Source organism: Etheostoma cragini, chromosome 9 (genome assembly GCF_013103735.1).
Source record: "Etheostoma cragini isolate CJK2018 chromosome 9, CSU_Ecrag_1.0, whole genome shotgun sequence".
NCBI classification, from domain to species: domain Eukaryota; kingdom Metazoa; phylum Chordata; class Actinopteri; order Perciformes; family Percidae; genus Etheostoma; species Etheostoma cragini.
Genome location: NC_048415.1, coordinates 15664945 through 15682790, shown reverse-complemented (window position 1 = coordinate 15682790; position 17846 = coordinate 15664945). Strand labels below are relative to the sequence as shown.

At 37.5% G+C, this 17846-nt stretch overlaps 3 protein-coding genes and 1 long non-coding RNA gene across 4 annotated transcripts in view; 3 read left to right on the top strand and 1 right to left on the bottom strand.

Moving 5' to 3' along the window:
• Positions 1-17846, top strand: part of LOC117950732 — a 259475-nt gene that overhangs the window by 2546 nt on the left and 239083 nt on the right. The window contains exon 2 of the long non-coding RNA XR_004657981.1: positions 15031-15032. This is a non-coding gene — a long non-coding RNA (uncharacterized LOC117950732). The remainder of the gene's footprint in view (positions 1-15030; positions 15033-17846) is intronic.
• On the top strand, positions 785-7411 carry LOC117950724 (serine/threonine-protein kinase NIM1). Its single transcript, XM_034882061.1, has 4 exons — positions 785-902; positions 3345-3650; positions 4208-4476; positions 5888-7411. The coding sequence occupies exons 1-4, from the start codon at positions 881-883 to the stop codon at positions 6638-6640; spliced, it is 1350 nt and encodes a 449-aa protein (XP_034737952.1). The 5' UTR covers positions 785-880; the 3' UTR covers positions 6641-7411.
• ccl25b (chemokine (C-C motif) ligand 25b) lies at positions 11460-14111 on the bottom strand. Its single transcript, XM_034882075.1, has 5 exons — positions 14016-14111; positions 13507-13594; positions 12058-12175; positions 11739-11853; positions 11460-11635 (listed from the first exon to the last, which is right to left on the bottom strand). The coding sequence occupies exons 2-4, from the start codon at positions 13568-13570 to the stop codon at positions 11739-11741; spliced, it is 297 nt and encodes a 98-aa protein (XP_034737966.1). The 5' UTR covers positions 13571-13594; positions 14016-14111; the 3' UTR covers positions 11460-11635.
• gclm (glutamate-cysteine ligase, modifier subunit) overlaps positions 16327-17846 on the top strand; it is a 9437-nt gene continuing 7917 nt past the window's right edge. The window contains exon 1 of the mRNA XM_034882071.1: positions 16327-16733. Coding sequence (XP_034737962.1) covers positions 16590-16733 — 144 coding nt within the window. The 5' untranslated portion in view covers positions 16327-16589. The remainder of the gene's footprint in view (positions 16734-17846) is intronic.

Genomic DNA, 17846 nt, shown 5'->3' with positions numbered 1-17846 from the left:
TTGTAAACCTATAACGTGCACAACAGAGATATATAACACAATAAAGGGAAAAGCCCAAAAGCATAAAATGAATACTTTAATATGAAGTGTAGTGACTGAGGGTGGGGGGTTAAGAGTCTGTCAGTGGGGATACCAGACCCACTGCAGTCGGGAAAAAAACTGTTCTTGGTTTTGGTACTGATGGGCAAGGGGGTGGGGGGGTTCAAAAGGTTTGTTTGCAGGGTCCTGTTTTGGTCCCCACCCACTCCTGAGGGAAATGAATGGAAGAAACTAAAAGACAAAAGTAATTTAATTTGAACAGGCACTGAATACTAAATATTAAAACATTTTACCCGTGAAACATGTACTGTATCTGATTTTGTTTTGTTCTGACTTCACCTCTTTGAAATTTAAATTGGAAATTTCTTGAATTTTGAGATTTGAATTTGTGACCACTGAAAAAAGAATATAACAAATATATCCAAATTCAGCTAGTGAAATTGTAAATCAAGTAAATTCACATTTTAATTTCAAACAGGTGAACTCAGAACCAATATATTCAGATACATGGTTTTCAAATAAAATATATTTTTTAAAGTAGTATTAAGTAATGTTAGTATTTAAATATTTACGTCTCTTATTTTCTTCCAAATTAATACCAACATTAATGCTAAATGCTCTACATTTACCATTCTGAGCACATATATTTAAAAGTTATATTCCAAATCTTTAGGTAAATTACAACAAAAAAAGGGTGTATGCAGCATTTCCATCATTGTAGTCTATGTCAGATAACCCGGAGTCCAATAATACACAGCGTTAATAGGATTGTGAGGAGCGATTTAGTCCTCAGAGGCTTCCCTCACTCACGGTCACAGTCAGGTGAACCAGAGAGACAGACATGAAGGACTTGCAGCTCCCAGGTAAAAATACTTTTCTAATATTTCTGTCTGCAAATATTTAGAAACGTTTGCAGAAAATGTTGAAATGTGGATTCTACTTTCTTATAGATACTCTTCAGATGGGGTTTATAAGCAGTAATTTATGGCTTCATTAATGGCCAATATATCATTTACGTATGCTTTTAACTTTGGGGTTAAGTGACTAATAAACCAGTTTCTTGTGTTTGTCCTCCAGCATGACATATGCTTTGCCTATAATTGACAAGTTAAAATACTTTGTAGCTCAGAAAGTGAAAACCTATATTAGCATGAATTTATGGTTTGCCAATAATATACTACATTGTTTCCTAATAGAAAGGATAAAGACCAACCAGAGGTATTCTTCATAACCTAGCAACCCAAAACAACTTCCTATCAATGGCTTCTACCCAATCTGTTAGGCTACAGTAAAATATGTATTAACACTCACTAAAGTCAAAATAAGCCCTTTGGAAAATCTGCCATATTAGCCTTATTACTTTTAGCTCATTCAAACTAAAAAATGGTTGTGTAAGCCCTACATTTTTTTATTCTTGGCAACAAGGCAATGTTATTTAGATATTTTGCCACTGTATGTAAATGTAAAGTGCTTTATGTTTAAATGCATACAGCAAGTAACGTGCAGAACACATTAAAATACATACAATACTAGAAAGTGGAGCAGTAACAGAACAAAAATAATTATGAAATGTTTAAGTATTCTAATTCTGTCTGTTTGTTGTTGACAGACTAATACTGTTTCTAAACTAAGCCAGTAATCTTGGGCCCTTTAAGCCTGACAGGGGCCAAATTTAGCCCACAATGACCAGGGGGAGGCACAGTATTAGTTTATTATTTGTCCTCAATGACGAAATTATTTTCCAGAGAAGGTGCATACAGTACAAACAAGTAAGACATACAGTGCATACTGTTTTAAGAGGAGGTTTCTTATTTAAAGCTTTTATGGCTGTGGGAACAAAGCTCCTGCTTAAACGGGTATTTCTCTAGTTTACACCTGCGTCCAGAAGGAAGGGGGGTGAAGTAGAGTGGATGTTTTGGGTCAGGTGTGATTCTGAGTACTGCGGGGATCAGAGATGAGGAGAATTGTTTATTCTTATTTGTGACTTTAAGCTATGAAAAAACACAAGAATAGAAGAGCTGGCTTGACAATAGTATGGTGCACTGTGGATTTACAGAAGTTTAATGTTAGGTATCAATGTTATCAACCATTGGCTACTTTATTTAACTCAGCACCCGTTCGTCCAACGTTCTGCAACTTGAAGAGGTTATATTTGCTCTACAACAGGGATCTTCAACAGGGGGTCCGGGACCCATAGGGTGTCCTCAGAGTCAATGCAGGGGGCCCTCCTAAGTTTTTTCAAGAATTGAAGTCTTAACATGAATCCAACATTTTATTAGCAAATATGAATTAGGCTTCCCTACATGTTATTTAAGGATGAATTTAATAAGCAACTTCATTTTATATAATACATATTGTAGGGGGTTCCTGCTCCGTCTCTCTTTCAGTCCGACTCCCTGGCCTAAAAAATGTTGATGACCCCTGATCTGCAAGACGTCCACACAGAGCTTAAGCCTTGACGAATAAACAGTCCGACATCTGACCCTGTTGTTAATTTCTCTTTGTGTGATTCTGAAACCTCAATCAAGAGTTTCCTGTGAAACAAAAGAAACTGGATACTCAAAGTAATTTTTGGGAAAACGCTTTGGCCAAGAAAAAGTGCTGAGACTTGAAAGAACACGTGAACCGAAAAAAACAGGAAAGGTTGACACATCAGGCTTTTATCCATCATTATAGAAATAAAAACAAACATGTTGAAAATGATGATATCAGCATATATCATCAGCATACCTAGTCACAAAAAACAGCCCCCAAAAAGGTGTTGGAAGTTTGTCAAATAAAATGTCAAAAGGAGAACTTCCCTTTCATCAAGTCAGTTCATGCGTACACTGCATGTCTGAAACAAAGGATACAACAATCGTAAATATTTATAAATATTAAAAAAAAGAGAGATCAATCTTTTTTTAGAGAGATTATTAAATATTAAAATATTTGCCATTAACTTAACATCTACATAATCAGTTATTATTTGCCTCGTTACAGACATCAACAACTTATAAACTAAGCCCTAACTAAAATTAAACTTTGTAAGGATTGATTTGAAAGAGGCCAAAGGTTTAATCACATTTGTACCATGGTGGTCAATGCTCCATACATGGAAGACTGTTGTGGAACAATCCCCATCATGTTTGTTCTGTGGTTCATATCCTATCATTTACTGGCTTGACCTCAGTGAGTTGACTCTGAAAGCGCTCAGGGAACAATGTGACTTAAAGCAGAAATCTGAAAAACCCCAAACCCAAATCTCTGTGCTGCTTTTAAATTCTATGTTGTTTCTTAAAACCTTCTTAAATTTTATTTTTAAGCCATCAAAGCAAGCCTATGGCCAAAGCAAAAAGTGAGCAAAAAATCCAAACATGAGTCTCCAGTGGTGCAAACAACAGCCAAGAAGCCCCCAGCCTCTGCCGCCATGTGTGCCATCCCACGGTTGAGCGAAGCAGAGAGAATCAGACAATTGCCGTTTGAGAGGGTCGTCTATGACATGGCCAACAACGAGAGGATCATGAACGACCTGATGCTCGGTCGAAGAGTTGGCTTCTATGAGCTCCGTGGAGAGGTTGGACAGGGAAATTTCTCCACAGTCAGGTTGGGCATCCACGCTTTGACGAAAGGTCAGAAATGAAATTTTTGCTCTTTTTTTTTTTTTAATTTATAAACAGCTGTTTTTTTGTAGCATCCAGATAAATTCTCCCATCAACCTTCCTAAATCAAGGAAAAACTTGCAAGTAAAAAAGGAAAATGTACATCTGTTTTTGCGTCAATATCACTTCTATAACTGTAATCTTTTTAAAGTAACAGGAAGCACATTCCCTCCTGTCCTGTGGGCAGCCACACTTCAGTCTTTTCTGTTATGTAGACATGCTCGACCCATGCAGTGCATTAATTTTCTGTTGAAATAGATTATCTTGTGCATGTGTGTGCAGATCAAACAGTTGGATGTTTCTTGGTTCTTAGTCACATTTTTGTCATACCTTAGAATAATCCTGCCACAATCTTCTAATGAAATGAGATGCCAGACATACGTTTCTTTAGCCTTCTCGTCGTGTGCATGTAACAGTCTCGTTTTAAAATCTCTTAAGTATGTCTGTCCTTATTTTGACCTGTCACCTTGTTAGACCCTCTCTAAATCCATCACTGACATCTAATCCTCTCTCTTCTCCTGTCTCAGAGAGAGTTGCTATCAAAATTATAGACAAGCCACGCCTGGATAGGAGGAGCCAGCCGATGATTTCCTCAGAGATCAGCTGCATGGAGAAGCTGTGCCACCCCAACATAGTGCGACTGTACGAGGTGATGGAGACCAGCAGGAAGCTGTATCTGGTGATGGAGTACGGCAGCAGTGGAGACCTGTTCTCCCGAATCACCACCAGGGGGAAGCTTGACGACCTGGAAACCAAGCTGGTTTTTGCACAAGTCATCTCTGCTGTTAAACACTTGGTGAGCCTGAGTGTCAGTCTTAATCATCATCTACTGCACAGCGTTGTGCTCAGTCTGTGAGGTATTCATCATTCACAGGATTGAGTCTTTCAAAGTGAAAAAGTGAAATCAAAAGTGAATTTGAGGCCATGTTTAATTGTTTAAAGGCTTAAACAGTAAAAGTTTTAACCATGTTAATTTGAAGTTTATTTACATACACGTTTTTGATGTTTTTGCCTTCAATTTGACCGTGGCTAGTAGAGAGGTGACAGGAAATTAGTGGAGATGACATGCAACAAAGCCTTAAACCATGGACATTGTGATCATTGTTTTATAGACCAACAGAAGGCCCCATAATTAAGGACTTTTATTTCAGAATGAAAACGTTAAATCTAATAATAACAATACTAATAATAATAATAATCAGTGTTGGAGGAAGTTTACAGTCCATTTACTTCAGTAATAAAAATACCAGTGCAATTGTGTAAAAATACTCCACTCACAATCTTAACTTCTCTATAAGTACTGAAGTGTTTTCAGCAAAATGTACTTGAAAAATGCCCCCTGTGATATGTTAGTGTTATATGGAACACTATTTGATCATTAATAGTGATGCATTAATGTGTTGGCAACCATGGTAACATTGTATCTGGTCAAAGTGGAGCTAGATTTAGCTAATTCATATACTGGTAGTTTAGTCCAACGTAGCTGTTGGACCCCTCCAAAAAGTCACAACAAATATAATAATATAATAAATCTGAGGGGCCATGAGATAATAATGAAATGGGAGAAAACACAAAGTTCTTTTGTTCCTGGCTTTTTACTTTTGTTGTGAAATACAGCACTGGATCATTGTACCTCTTTGAGCCAAGAACAGTTGTTTAGATAAAAACCATCTGAGAAGTTCAGAGGGGAGTCTTTCTTTGGTGGAACAGCTGACAAGTCAAACATCTAAAACATGGCAATAGGTTCCAACTATGTTTCAAATGTTATGTTGAAATGTCTTTTCCACAAAATCTCAACTAAAAGTATCTAATAACTATAACTATCAGATTAACATAGTGGCCTTTGCAATACTTGATAGCATGCTATTTGTACACTGCTTTAATATTTCCATGTGACAAATGTGAACAATGATATTTATTTTATTTATTTAAGATAATTTTGTAGGCATGTTAGGCTTTTGATTATATAGGACAGCTAAAGACATGAATAGGGAGTGACATGCAGCAAAGGGCCACTGGGCGGAGTCAAACCTCTGGCCGCTGCATCAAGGAGCGAACCTCTATGGGTGCCTGCTCTACCAAGTGAGCCACCCAGGCACCCTTTTTTTTTAGAGAGATTATTAACCCTTTCTTTCCCTAAAAAGTCAATTTAAAATGTCACAACGGAACCCCTCCTGAGATTTTTCCCATTTATTGTATTATTTCAGCATGACAACAACATCGTCCACAGAGATCTTAAGGCGGAGAACATATTCTACACCACCAGCTACTGCATCAAGGTCGGAGATTTCGGCTTCAGCACAGAGAGTAGCTCTGATGAGCTCCTCACCAACTTCTGTGGCTCACCACCATACGCTGCTCCTGAACTGTTTAAGGATAAAGGTTACATTGGACGCTATTCAGACACCTGGGCTTTAGGTATTCTCTTGTATTTCATGGTGACGGCCACCATGCCCTTTTATGGGGACAAACTGAGAAAGTTGAAGCGCTGCATCCTTCAGGGGGCCTTCAGTATCCCTCCTTATGTGCCCGTATCATGCCAGCTAGTTATTAAGGGCATGCTGCGGCCTGTGCCTGTTGATCGCCTGTCCCTCACAGAGATTACAAACAGTACTTGGCTGCAGGGGATTGAGTACCCTCGTCCGTATGTCTTGTTGCCCCTGTCCCCGGCACACTTTGCCCAGGCCAACCAGGCTCTGTGTGCGGAGGAGCAGCAGGTGAAGAGTTTGCTGTCAGATCTGGGTATTGGGACAGCTCATTTCCAAAACAATCCCTGCTTAGACTGTAGGAGCCCATTGACTGGGACCTACCGAATCCTTCTCCATAGGGTCCAGAAGAGAAGGTCAGTGGAGGCTGTGGGTTATTCAATACTTCACCCTGATGAATACAGGAGCCCAAAGACGTGGTTTGTATGTCCTGTGAACAAACACCATCCCTCGGCTGTCTGTGCTGTACTCTAATGAGAAATCACTGCACTGGACTTGCTTTAGTTGTGTCACTTTATCACATTCACATGTGTCCACTAGCTTGCTTACATTCCTTCAGTCAGTTCAGTTTCACTGAATTGGTGAGGTTTCATGTAACATGTTGAGAAATACTCAAGTTGTGTTGTGCAATGCTGGACTGAAATGGCAAACAAATGGAGGTTGAGGTCGAAGTTGTATGGTTCTTCTGTCCCACAGTGTAAATCAATTATATTTTAAGGACTAGGTCACCTCTCCTAGGTGATTAGTTAAGACTTTGTGTTCTGATTACAACAAAAGCCTACTGATGCACACCATTCCTCAATCACTGTATGGCTATCAGCATCTTCCAATCCCATTTAGTCAGTGCATACATCTACTGAACTAATCCAGGGTTACAGATAATCCTAACTCTTAAAATAGACACTGAGAACATGCATAGGTGACAGAAATTCATATTACAAAATGAGGACCAATTGATGCCAGATCAAAAGAGAAAAATGTAAAACCAGTCTGCAGCTAACTTAAATGTTTGTGTGTTCTGAACAACTGATGCCTAAAATGCCTTCATTTAATGTAGACATTTAATTAAAACGTTTGAAATATTATGCAAATGTTCTGATTGTCACAAAAAGTTTGAAGTGCACAGATTAGTTTACATTTTGCACAATTTTAATCTCATTTTTTAAATATCTATTTTGAGTGCTAAAATATTGTGTTAATGTTTGCACATGTTTTAAGGCAATACTGTCATAATTGCTTCATTAAAACTTGCCTGAACTTCATGCTACTCTGTATTAAGTCTAAGCTAGTTTTCCCAAATTTGGTTTGCCTTGTCTTCTTGTGTAATAATGCTTGTACAACCTCAACCCTGTTATGCATGATCAAGTTATAGACATCATTTATTTTCAGGAGAACCTTAGCTATCAGGATATGCAAGCTGAAAGGTTTTCACATGAATGTATGAATTGTTATATAACTATAATGACAAAAGAAAAGACTAAAGGGAAATGACATCTCACATAAATGCATTGCATTCACACAGATAACAATAATGACTAAAACTTTTGGCTTATGAAAAGTGTTCTTCTAGGTGTTGGCAATCAGGGAAAAATATATAAAATAGTCATCATCCAACTAATATAGTAATATAGTAAGTCCATACGCTAAAGTTAGCTAAAAGGTTTGTGGTGTCCTCTCTCATCAAAACCAATCAACACAAACGTGGGGAGATATAAACATTAATGGGGGGCTGGGTGATGTCACGCATGTAATAAAGCATAATGACTTAAATAATATAGTAACACTAATGTTTTTTCAACAGCATAAATTAGCACAAACGTAGCACAAATGATTGAGTCGATTTTGGGGACATTTGGACATTAATGGGGGGGCTGGGTGATGTCACTGGCCAGAAAATGTAAAGTTTAACTACTTAAAATCCTTAACAGCACAAACGATTATTATTTTACAGCACAAATGTAGCCCAAACAAATAGCAGTGTTTTTGACCTTTTTTGGATGACATGGGGGGCCAGCTTTACACAGGTGACATATAATATTTGTTTCTCCTGTCGCAGCCGACAGCATTGACCTGTAGGGTTAATAATTATAGCAATGAGTGGGACATATTAATTAACCCGAATAAAAGTAGTTTCAAACAATGATTTTAAACAGTTACCGCTCAAAAATCTTTCTTTGCAGTAGGATACTGTTGTCTTTTTCTGCTGTATACAAGACTTCAGCCAATATTTCAACTGTTTACAACGTGATTTCCGCTGGACTCTTGAACAATTCCTTGCTGTCTTATAACCCCTGAAGTTGAAAAAACACTTTGACACTTCAGCTAGTTTGCAGAAACTGATTTTGCAGCCATCTCAAGTACTTTCGGTAAAAGAGCTGATACTGAATTACAAAGCATTCATGTAGTTGTGAATTCTATCAAATTAATGAACCATAAAGGTGGTAGTTCTTTTGAGACTGTGACACTTCCAATCTGTGAAGTCAAAAGGTCTTCCTCCACCTAAAGGTCCATCACTTCCACTTCACCTCACACTTGTGAATTCCCCTCCAGGGTACAACAGTCTCTGTGGGCCAGGCGTCACTCGTTGCCTTTTACTGTCACCCTGCAATGTAGTGCCAATTCTGCCCGTGTGTGCCCAGACCTGCTATATTTTAGTTGCGTGGTTGGCACTATGATAAGCATTATATTTTGCAATTAAGTGTTGGACCCCCAGGCCGCAGCCTTTTCCCACAGAAATACAGTATGTACACATTGTTCGGGCAGGAGCAGACAGAAATGATTTATCAAGGCCCCAACGAGTGCCGAGGAGGAGTCTTGACTTGCTGTTTATGTAGCAAACCTGTTCTTGCTTAATATCACTCGTGTGAAAAACACTGTTATCATGTACTGTCTTAACTGCAGGGTCATCCTTTGTATTGCTAAGGAAGCAGTGAATAATGTTTCTTGTGACAGTGAAATGAAACATCCAGCCATAGCTGTCTGTATCTTCTGTTTCAAAACAAATTTAAAAGGAGAGTTAATACATCATGAACTAAAAACTGATGCATAATGGGACAGAAAGATGTTTTAAACCAGAGTAAATAATTTACTTTGAGGTTGGTCTATATCCGCGACATTGCACTTCCGGGATTGCTCTGATGCTGCTGCAAATTCCGCCAGATGCATGTCTTTTTGGCAATTTCTGTTACCCTTTGCTTTCTTTGTTTTGTAATTTTAAACTCCTGTGGATTTCTGAGGACTATGTTTAACTAGTGTGGACTAGCCAGGTCCTCCTTCTAGACAACACCAGCATTGCTGCTGTGGCTTGTCAATTGACATAATGCTTTCATTGATCCAAAAACAAACCCTTAAAAAAATTTAAAAAGTGATGAGTCAAATTAATATCAACAATATAAATAACACATTTTCTCTTCTGCTTTTTTGTTCTTTATTTGTCTTTATCTTTCCTTACCATCTGTGATTATCATAGGGAGTCAAAATATCAACCCCCAAAGCAAGTCAGCATTTGTTTGTTATGGCAGTTCCAGAGCAACCTTGAGCTCTGGATGAAAGACAAATCTGTTCAGTTCATAAAAACACGGTCAAAATGGTTGCGAAACAGTTACCACTTTGCCCTACATAGACAATTTACTTTTCTACAGAAGGAGAGTGCAACTTGGGAGGCTGTTTTGAACAAAATTCATAAATAAAAAGTTATAATAATGGATACTTATAATGGATTACATTACACAGTACATGTGTTTATATCATTGTATCCATCCTGTATGGTACTTTATGGTCTACCTAACCTGAGCACCAGTAGACGAATGGTCCTTCAAGAGTTTCACTTTTACCCCAAAACTGTTTTGCTGAGCAAGATGAATGTGTTGATTCAAGTCAGCAGTATTTGCACCACTAACTTTGGTCCTGGGTTACATTCATCAATGCATGATCAGTTGCTTTATTCCATAGTATTTGAGAAAGGCAAGAAACAAAGAATGTCTTTAAATAGGGCACAGATGGACCAAGATCTAAACAACCTCTCATGCAGCAGTAATTGCAGGTGACGGTTCATTACAAAGGAATCATATCGAAACGTTTGCTAACCGATCATAAGAGATTCAGTTCACAGCTGTCCAAACTAATTTTCTCAACAATTTTCTGAGCCTGAAAGGATGTCAACTGACTAAATAGTGTTTTTTTAAATGCTTCATTTTGTAAATATATTAAATTCCGCATGAAACTCTTACTATTACGGACTTGGACCACAGCTTAATTTTTAAAAACAAAAACAAATTTAAAACATTTTTGAACTTTATTAGCAGTTGAGATATTAACAGGAAACAGAGAGACAAGTGAATGACATGCAACAATTGCCCCCATGCAACTGGATTCAAACCAAGGGCATTAGATGGGACATGTCTTTGCCCCTAGGCAATCTTGATGCCTTGAACTTTTTTATGACGTTTGAGGACATTTCACAATCCATTCATCTCGTTCTTGCAAATGAATGGCGTCTTTGATGAGTGGTGAAACATTTTAAAGCCATAAACACAAACAGTTTCACTTCTTGACAAGGCTGGATTATGAAGTGGAGGAACATGTTTAACTGCTCAATGTCCAGGAACCTCAAAAGCCCCAGTTTAACCGTGTGTTGGCTGTGTTTTAATACTATGGTTACTTACTCAATATCAACTTGTTTTCTACATTATTATGTAATTTTGTGTCCTTTTCTTGTTCAGGAGCACTGTGTCAAAATCTGATTCTGATCATGTTATTATTTTTGTTCATATTGTGCTCACAGGGTGCATCTCTTAGTTCACGTCTTATGAAACAGTCTGATCAATGGCTTTGCTTGACCTCTGTGAGTTGAATCTGAAAACAGTTACGAGCGCTCTGACAACAAAGTGACACCAAACAGGGTGCAACCCCCCCCCAAAAAAAAATCAACCGTGGCATTACACAATCCGAGCAGAGCTTAGTGTATTTTACCTGAAATATTATTAGAAAACCAGAGTTTGGTTTGTTCTGCCTATTTAATTTATAAAGGATGGCACAATTAAAACGCTGATATAAAAATATGGAAATCTGTCGGAAAAAAAAAACTCTCTCAACTTATCCCCAAAATGTTCACACACTCACTCATACACAAACACACACACACACATGATCATACAAATGCGCACAAACACACTGCAAATACATTTCAAAGCTGCCAAACAGTGGCTCATTCCTAGCAAGTGCTACATACAGTATATCACAGAGAAAAGAACAGAAACATATAAATGAATTTTGCTATACTGGCTAATAACATTGAGGATATGGTATGTTTTTGTTAACCATGTAGATTTACATTCTCTGTTAGCACAGGAAATATCTCTACTGAAACATAATCCATGTGGTTAAATGTGATATATGATGCCTGAGAGGGTGGTGAAACATCTGCTCGCCTCTCTCCCATTCTTCTCTTGTTTCTCTCCTTTAAGTGGTCTGCAGGGACAAACGTTTCATGATGAAGATTTACGCAGTCATTGAGTTTCATTGTATGCCATTAAATTACAATATTGTGAGAGTGTGTTGTGCAACGTTTTACCTAATTCTGCATCCTCATATCCAAAGTCTTAATCAGCTCCTGGACCCAACTTTCATTTGGATTGGCACAAATGCTCCACTGTTTTTTACGTGACCTCTTGTGCTTTAACAGAAACCTGCACATGTCAATATTATTATTAAATATTATCAAGCTCACTGCACAGGTTTTACAATTAAAGACACCAGTCATTCAAAAGTGCTGCTCTGGTAAGCAGGATTGTTTCTTTTTCCATTGGTCTTTGCCAAATTTTTTTGTGGGAAGTTCCAACAATGTGGGAAAACAAAAGCCTCGCTTAGAGCCAACTAAATAAGTTACTTACACAACAGCTCTCATGTTGCAATCACCATCTGTTTCCTGTACCCTGTAACTTTCAATGTTTTTCTTAGCCTTTTGTTTAATCTCGTCAACATGGCCGAGACAGCAGTTGCCAAATGTGCCTGGAGAGAAATAAAGTTACAGAGGGCAAGAGTGAAATAATACTGCCTCACTTAAAAATGTCACTCAAATGAAGCAAATACTCAATTTGTACACTCTAGTTAGGGTCCAAAGAGAAAACAACACAGCTCAATTTTAACATTGATAAGTTCTTGTTTTTGTGTTTGTTTTTATTTGCATGCCCATATACTACAAGGCTTATGAAAATAAATTCTTGATATGATCTATAATTTGTAATTTGTGTATTATTAAACATAATATGAATTAAACGTAATCATGGTTCAAACAAATCACATATTTAATCAAATGTTATGATATTATTATTTCTGTAGCAAACAACTAACAAAAGTGCAGAAGTGAAGGATAAGTAATTTCTTTAGCTCTCTCTCTTACTAACACACATGCATGTACCTGTGCGCGCGCATGCACACACACACACACTGACTGTTGAAAGTCATAGTAGTGCAAAAGCTGAAACATCAGGGTCATAACTATGATTGACGTTGATCTATTAAACATCATCTAACCTGTATACTTGCAACTAATTTTCATGTGCCAGTCCACCTCTCTCCAATGCTCCAAGTTATATTGCATCTGCTACATTAAAATCCTTCTTTTTTAATGTTTAGGTCTGGCCCCGAATGAAATGCCGCAATGATGCTACTAAAAGGTTATTGAGCTGTATCCTGTAGTAATTACCTATACAAGTAGAGATGAGCCATATGTTAAATACGTTAAAAAGTAGAGGAATGACAAAATCTATTTTTATGTATCAATAAAGAAACTGTCAGTTTTATTCCAATGTCCACACAACACCTCTACAATTTAAAATTCCCAATTTGTGCTGTAATTCACTGAGGGGAAATTGTTTATGAAAATTATCTATTTAACTTACAGTAATTGAAATGATGTATGTTGTTTTTTTGTGTGTCCCAAAGTTACCACCTGAAAGCGGTCTATAATAGCGACAGATTACAATTTGGGATGAAGTGCTGTGACGAATGGTTTTGAGCAGAATAATTCACCTCACTGAAAGAGAGGCTTTAGTACAAGTATAAAGGAATGTGGATTGTGAAATGCATTTGATTCTTCAATTCTAGCCTTAATTCAACCAAATTTCGTCAAAGTGTGACTCCACATATTTTCCACAGTCATATGCAGAGCCAGGTCCACATATTGAGTTCAGCTTACAGTATAAAATGATAAAACAGTTACTTGCCCCACATTGAGCTTTTTTTTTTTTCAAAGCACAGTTTTATCTGCAAACTAATCACAATTTGCTATTATGATATCACAGTTCTGGTGTGAATAAAATCTGATCTGTTCCACTTACCTTGTGCAAGACTCAGAGTCATGCAGGTGAGGATCAGAAGAAAGAAAAGAGCTAGGCACTTCATAGCTGTGGCTGCTGAAGTTTCTTGCTGCAAAGACATAAAAAGTTTAAATCACAGAGCAGAGCAAAACTAAAAAATGGAAGCATTGCCTCCCACCCCCTTCTGCCTTGCACATTTTGGCCATTTACATGGTTTCCATCACAAACCCCTTCATCTGTGCTGAAAGGTTATGTTTTTGACCCAGATTAAAACATTTTAAATCCTCGTCTGGTTTCCAGCTGTGTGCAGCTGTTTTGTTCAAAGCGTTCTGAATGTTGTTTTGCTGAAACCAAGAGAGTTTGATAAATTGTGTCTGTATTACCTCTCTGCACTTATCTCTGATGTATTCTCAAACTCATTGCTTGGAACACATACCAACATGTTTGCAAAATCCACATTGCAAAAGCACAAAGAGTACCATGAGGGTTGAGATTGTTCAATACGCATGCAAAGAAACGTACCTGCTCACATTCAGTATTTCACAAGATGTCCTGGGAGGTTAACCTTTTGTTCAGGGAAGCTTGTAGTTGCTCTGTACTCTTAAAGTGCACACATGAAGTCAACCCTCCCTCCTTAACCACACCTCCTATGACATGTCATCAACACTCCAAGACACACACACACACACACACACACACACACACACACACAGACAGACTGTTCAAAGTCATCATAAACCAAAAGCAGAAACATCAGGGTCATGGTTATGTTTGAGGACATTGATTCTGATCCTGTGGGGTGTTGTACAACCCTAAATCTATCCCATCATCAAGAAGAATACTCTTTTTAAGTGGTCCTTTTGCTGAAATTTAATTTTCTGCTGCCCTGTCCCTGCCCTGCAACTGAGACAACAGTGCAATTAAGTTAAATTAAGTAAAATAATAATGCATCGCTCTAATGATACCATTTAAAAACTATGTTCTTGCTTATTTTTGTCCACAAAGAGGTCAGGTACAGTGGAACAGCTCTGCATCTGGTTAAGATGTGATTTCTCACATGGCAGAATAATGTTATTTAAAAAAAAAGACACTTAGAAGAATGTTCTCTTAAAGAAACTCAATATCTTGCTCTTTAAAGCATTTACTGGAGTGACGCTCTTCTTTGTGCTTTCCAAACATGTCACCCAAAACCAAAGCATGGAAGGTGCTTTTGTTTTGGGTGTCATAATTGAGTATTTGCTGCTGCATTGTGGATCCCTTTTAAAGGAAATAATCACCTAACAAAGGCAGCACCTACATTTTTGGACTTTTACAATTGCTGAAGTCTTGAATCCAAGTCACACCTTTGTAACCCACCTTGGAATTTATTTTTAAACTATTCCTTTATTTATTTTGAACTGCTCTCCTATATACTGTATTTCCAACTCAATTACTGTTCATGACACCCTAAAGTTGCTAAAACACCCAAATTCCTTCCAAAAATAAAGAGGATATTACCCTTGTGTCCTCTATGTTTACTGAGGAAACAGTTTTAAAAAGTATGAGTCGTTTGTGATGTAAGAAAATTAAAAAAAAAAACGTTCTAAAGAAAGATGCAAGTTGTTGTTTTTTACTTTCTCTTGCACTGAAAGTCATCTCATCCCTACTATTATTTGATTGCTTCCAAATTTCAGCGTTCACTTGACCTGAGGATGTTATCTAAATCTTGAACGCTGAGCAGTGTAAATGGATGTGTGTATACCAAATGCCAAAGGTATTACAGATCCATTTGTAATATATCAAAAAATACAGTGTGTGCATATTTTATAAATTCAAGATAGATAATTTAAATGCCCAGAAGTAGTTGGAAAGCCATGCACATTAATGTGTGTTTATTCATTCATTTTTTATTTGCAGTAGTGGTAATTATTGCTGTAAAATAATATAGGGAAGTATGAGGTCAGATAAGCCTTTATTTATCATCAGAAGGGAAATCCAGTTGTTACAGCAGCACAAGGACAGAAAAAATGACAGCTTAAAGAGAAAGTAAAAACTAACATAAGAACTACTACAACTACTATTTCTAGTCATAGTTCCATTCCCGTTCTTTATGATACTCCAACCGGTACCGTAAGACACTGCCTACCAGAGCCTGGGTCTGTTCGAGGTTTGTCCCTAAAAGGAAGTTTTCCTTATCAACCAAGGTTTCTCCCTAATAAATGTTTTTCCTCGCCGCTGTTGCACTAAACGCTTGCTCTTAGGGTAATTACTGGAATAGTTGGGTGTTTTTAAATTATAGAGTGGAGTCTAGACCTCCTCTATCTGTAAAGTGTCTTGAGAAAACTCTTATTATGAATTGAAACTATAAATACAATTTCATTTATTTTAATATAATTGAATATAATAGAAGTACATATAAATAGAAACTATACAACAGTAGCAGAATAAAGTGGGGTAGTTGTACTGGTGTAGAAAGTATCAGAAAATGCAAATACGTAGTTATGGTGTAGTGTAATGTTATGGTGTAGCAGATAAGATCAGGCAAGCCTTTATTTATCATCAGAGGGTAAAATCCAGTTTTTAAATGGCCAGTTGGAAAAGTAAATACTTAGTGCAGGTGCAGATTGTACATGCATTGTACAGCACTTGAGTATGAAGTATCCAGTTTGTCATACAACGTTAACTGTCATCCATTAACTGTAAACAGTCCATGATGTTATCTTTGCATGAGGAAACAATTACAAACCCTACACCACCATCTAGCGGTCAAAAGTGGAACTGCATTTGACAAAAAAAATCCATTCCATATATCTGTTCCGCCTTATGCATGTAGCTCATTATTATCACTCCATGATTACCTGACCGGGTTTTACGGGACAGAGTCACCGACACTTCCATATGGGCGTGACCTGACCGACCGGCTTGCTTCCATAACAGCCACTAGCAACTACCAAGCCGTCAATCAACACTGAGTGCAAGTCATCCTGACTACATCGTTTTTATAGTAGTTGTGGGGGGCTGTACATTATTGTTTGAGTTAGAGTAGCAGTTGGTTTCACGGTGAACGCACATTTCGTCGTAGCAGATACCGATTAGCAACGTGTTAGCTCGCTACCGAGAGCCACATGGATCCTCAAAACACCAACACCAACAGTAACAGTGAGGCGAAGATGTTGTTGACCCACGCCAAGACTCTCAGGCTGCACACCGGAAATCTAGTCAACCGAAGTCGCCTGAAAAAGAAATGTCCGTGCTCTCCCAGCGAAGAGGTAAGATACCTAAAACCTGTCCAATTTTAACGATTAAAGTTAGTTGTGTTGTGTTGTGTTGGTGTGACAGTTTAGCTTATTAGCTTAGCCCTTTTAAGTTAACGATAACGTTAGGCTACCTGGCTAAATATTTAACTAGCTAATGTTACGTGTGTGTGTGTGTGTGTGTGTGTGTGTGTGTGTGTGTGTGGATCATAATAGACTTAATGTTATAAATTATCCAAAGATAAACTGTAACTCCAAGCATCCACCTTGGTATCCACCAAGTAAATTATATGTGTTATATTTAATTTATATATATATACATATACACGTGAAATAGTGTTAAACACATGTAAATATATGTTATATCCACCAATATCAGATATAAGCAACCTGTTATATTAATATTTTTTATTTATTCCAGCTTGTCTTACTTACTGTTTACTATCCTCATAGAGCTGTTTGTTTACATGTGTGTGTATATGCATATGCTTATATGTTTTCTGTATACAATTGTTTATTTGTACGTTTTTCAGTTTTGTTGTCCTTGTTTTTACCGTATGACTATTTATGTGAAAGTACTTGAAGAGCAACAAAAAGCCCGAGTCAGGGTCCCTGTACGTGTTCACACTTGGCCATTAAAGCTGATACTGAGACATTTTACGTTTTCTTAGACGTTTTAAAAAGTAGTTTAAAATTGTACCTGTCAATGTCCATAGTTACAGAACTGTGTCTGAGATAAGTAGCTGAAAGGTTTGAGTCTAGTGTGTCTTTCTGATGTGATTAAAGGATGTCAAATGATGAACTTTATCATCCAGCCAAAACTTGCTGTAATAAGTGTAAGGCTGAATCCCATTTCTCCATCTTACCCCTACCCCTTGGCCCTTGAAACCAAGGGGTAAGTGGTGAAAACATACCCATTAAATGGGACACCACTTGGTTACATCACCATACAGTATTGATCACAAACTTCTAAGATGCCGTCTCTGTCTGTCAAATGCGTGGGTTTTGACAAGTCATATATATATATATATATATATATATATATATATATACACTCAGCGGCCACTTTATTAGGTACACCTGTCCAACTGCTCGTTAACACTTAATTTCTAAGCAGCCAATCACATG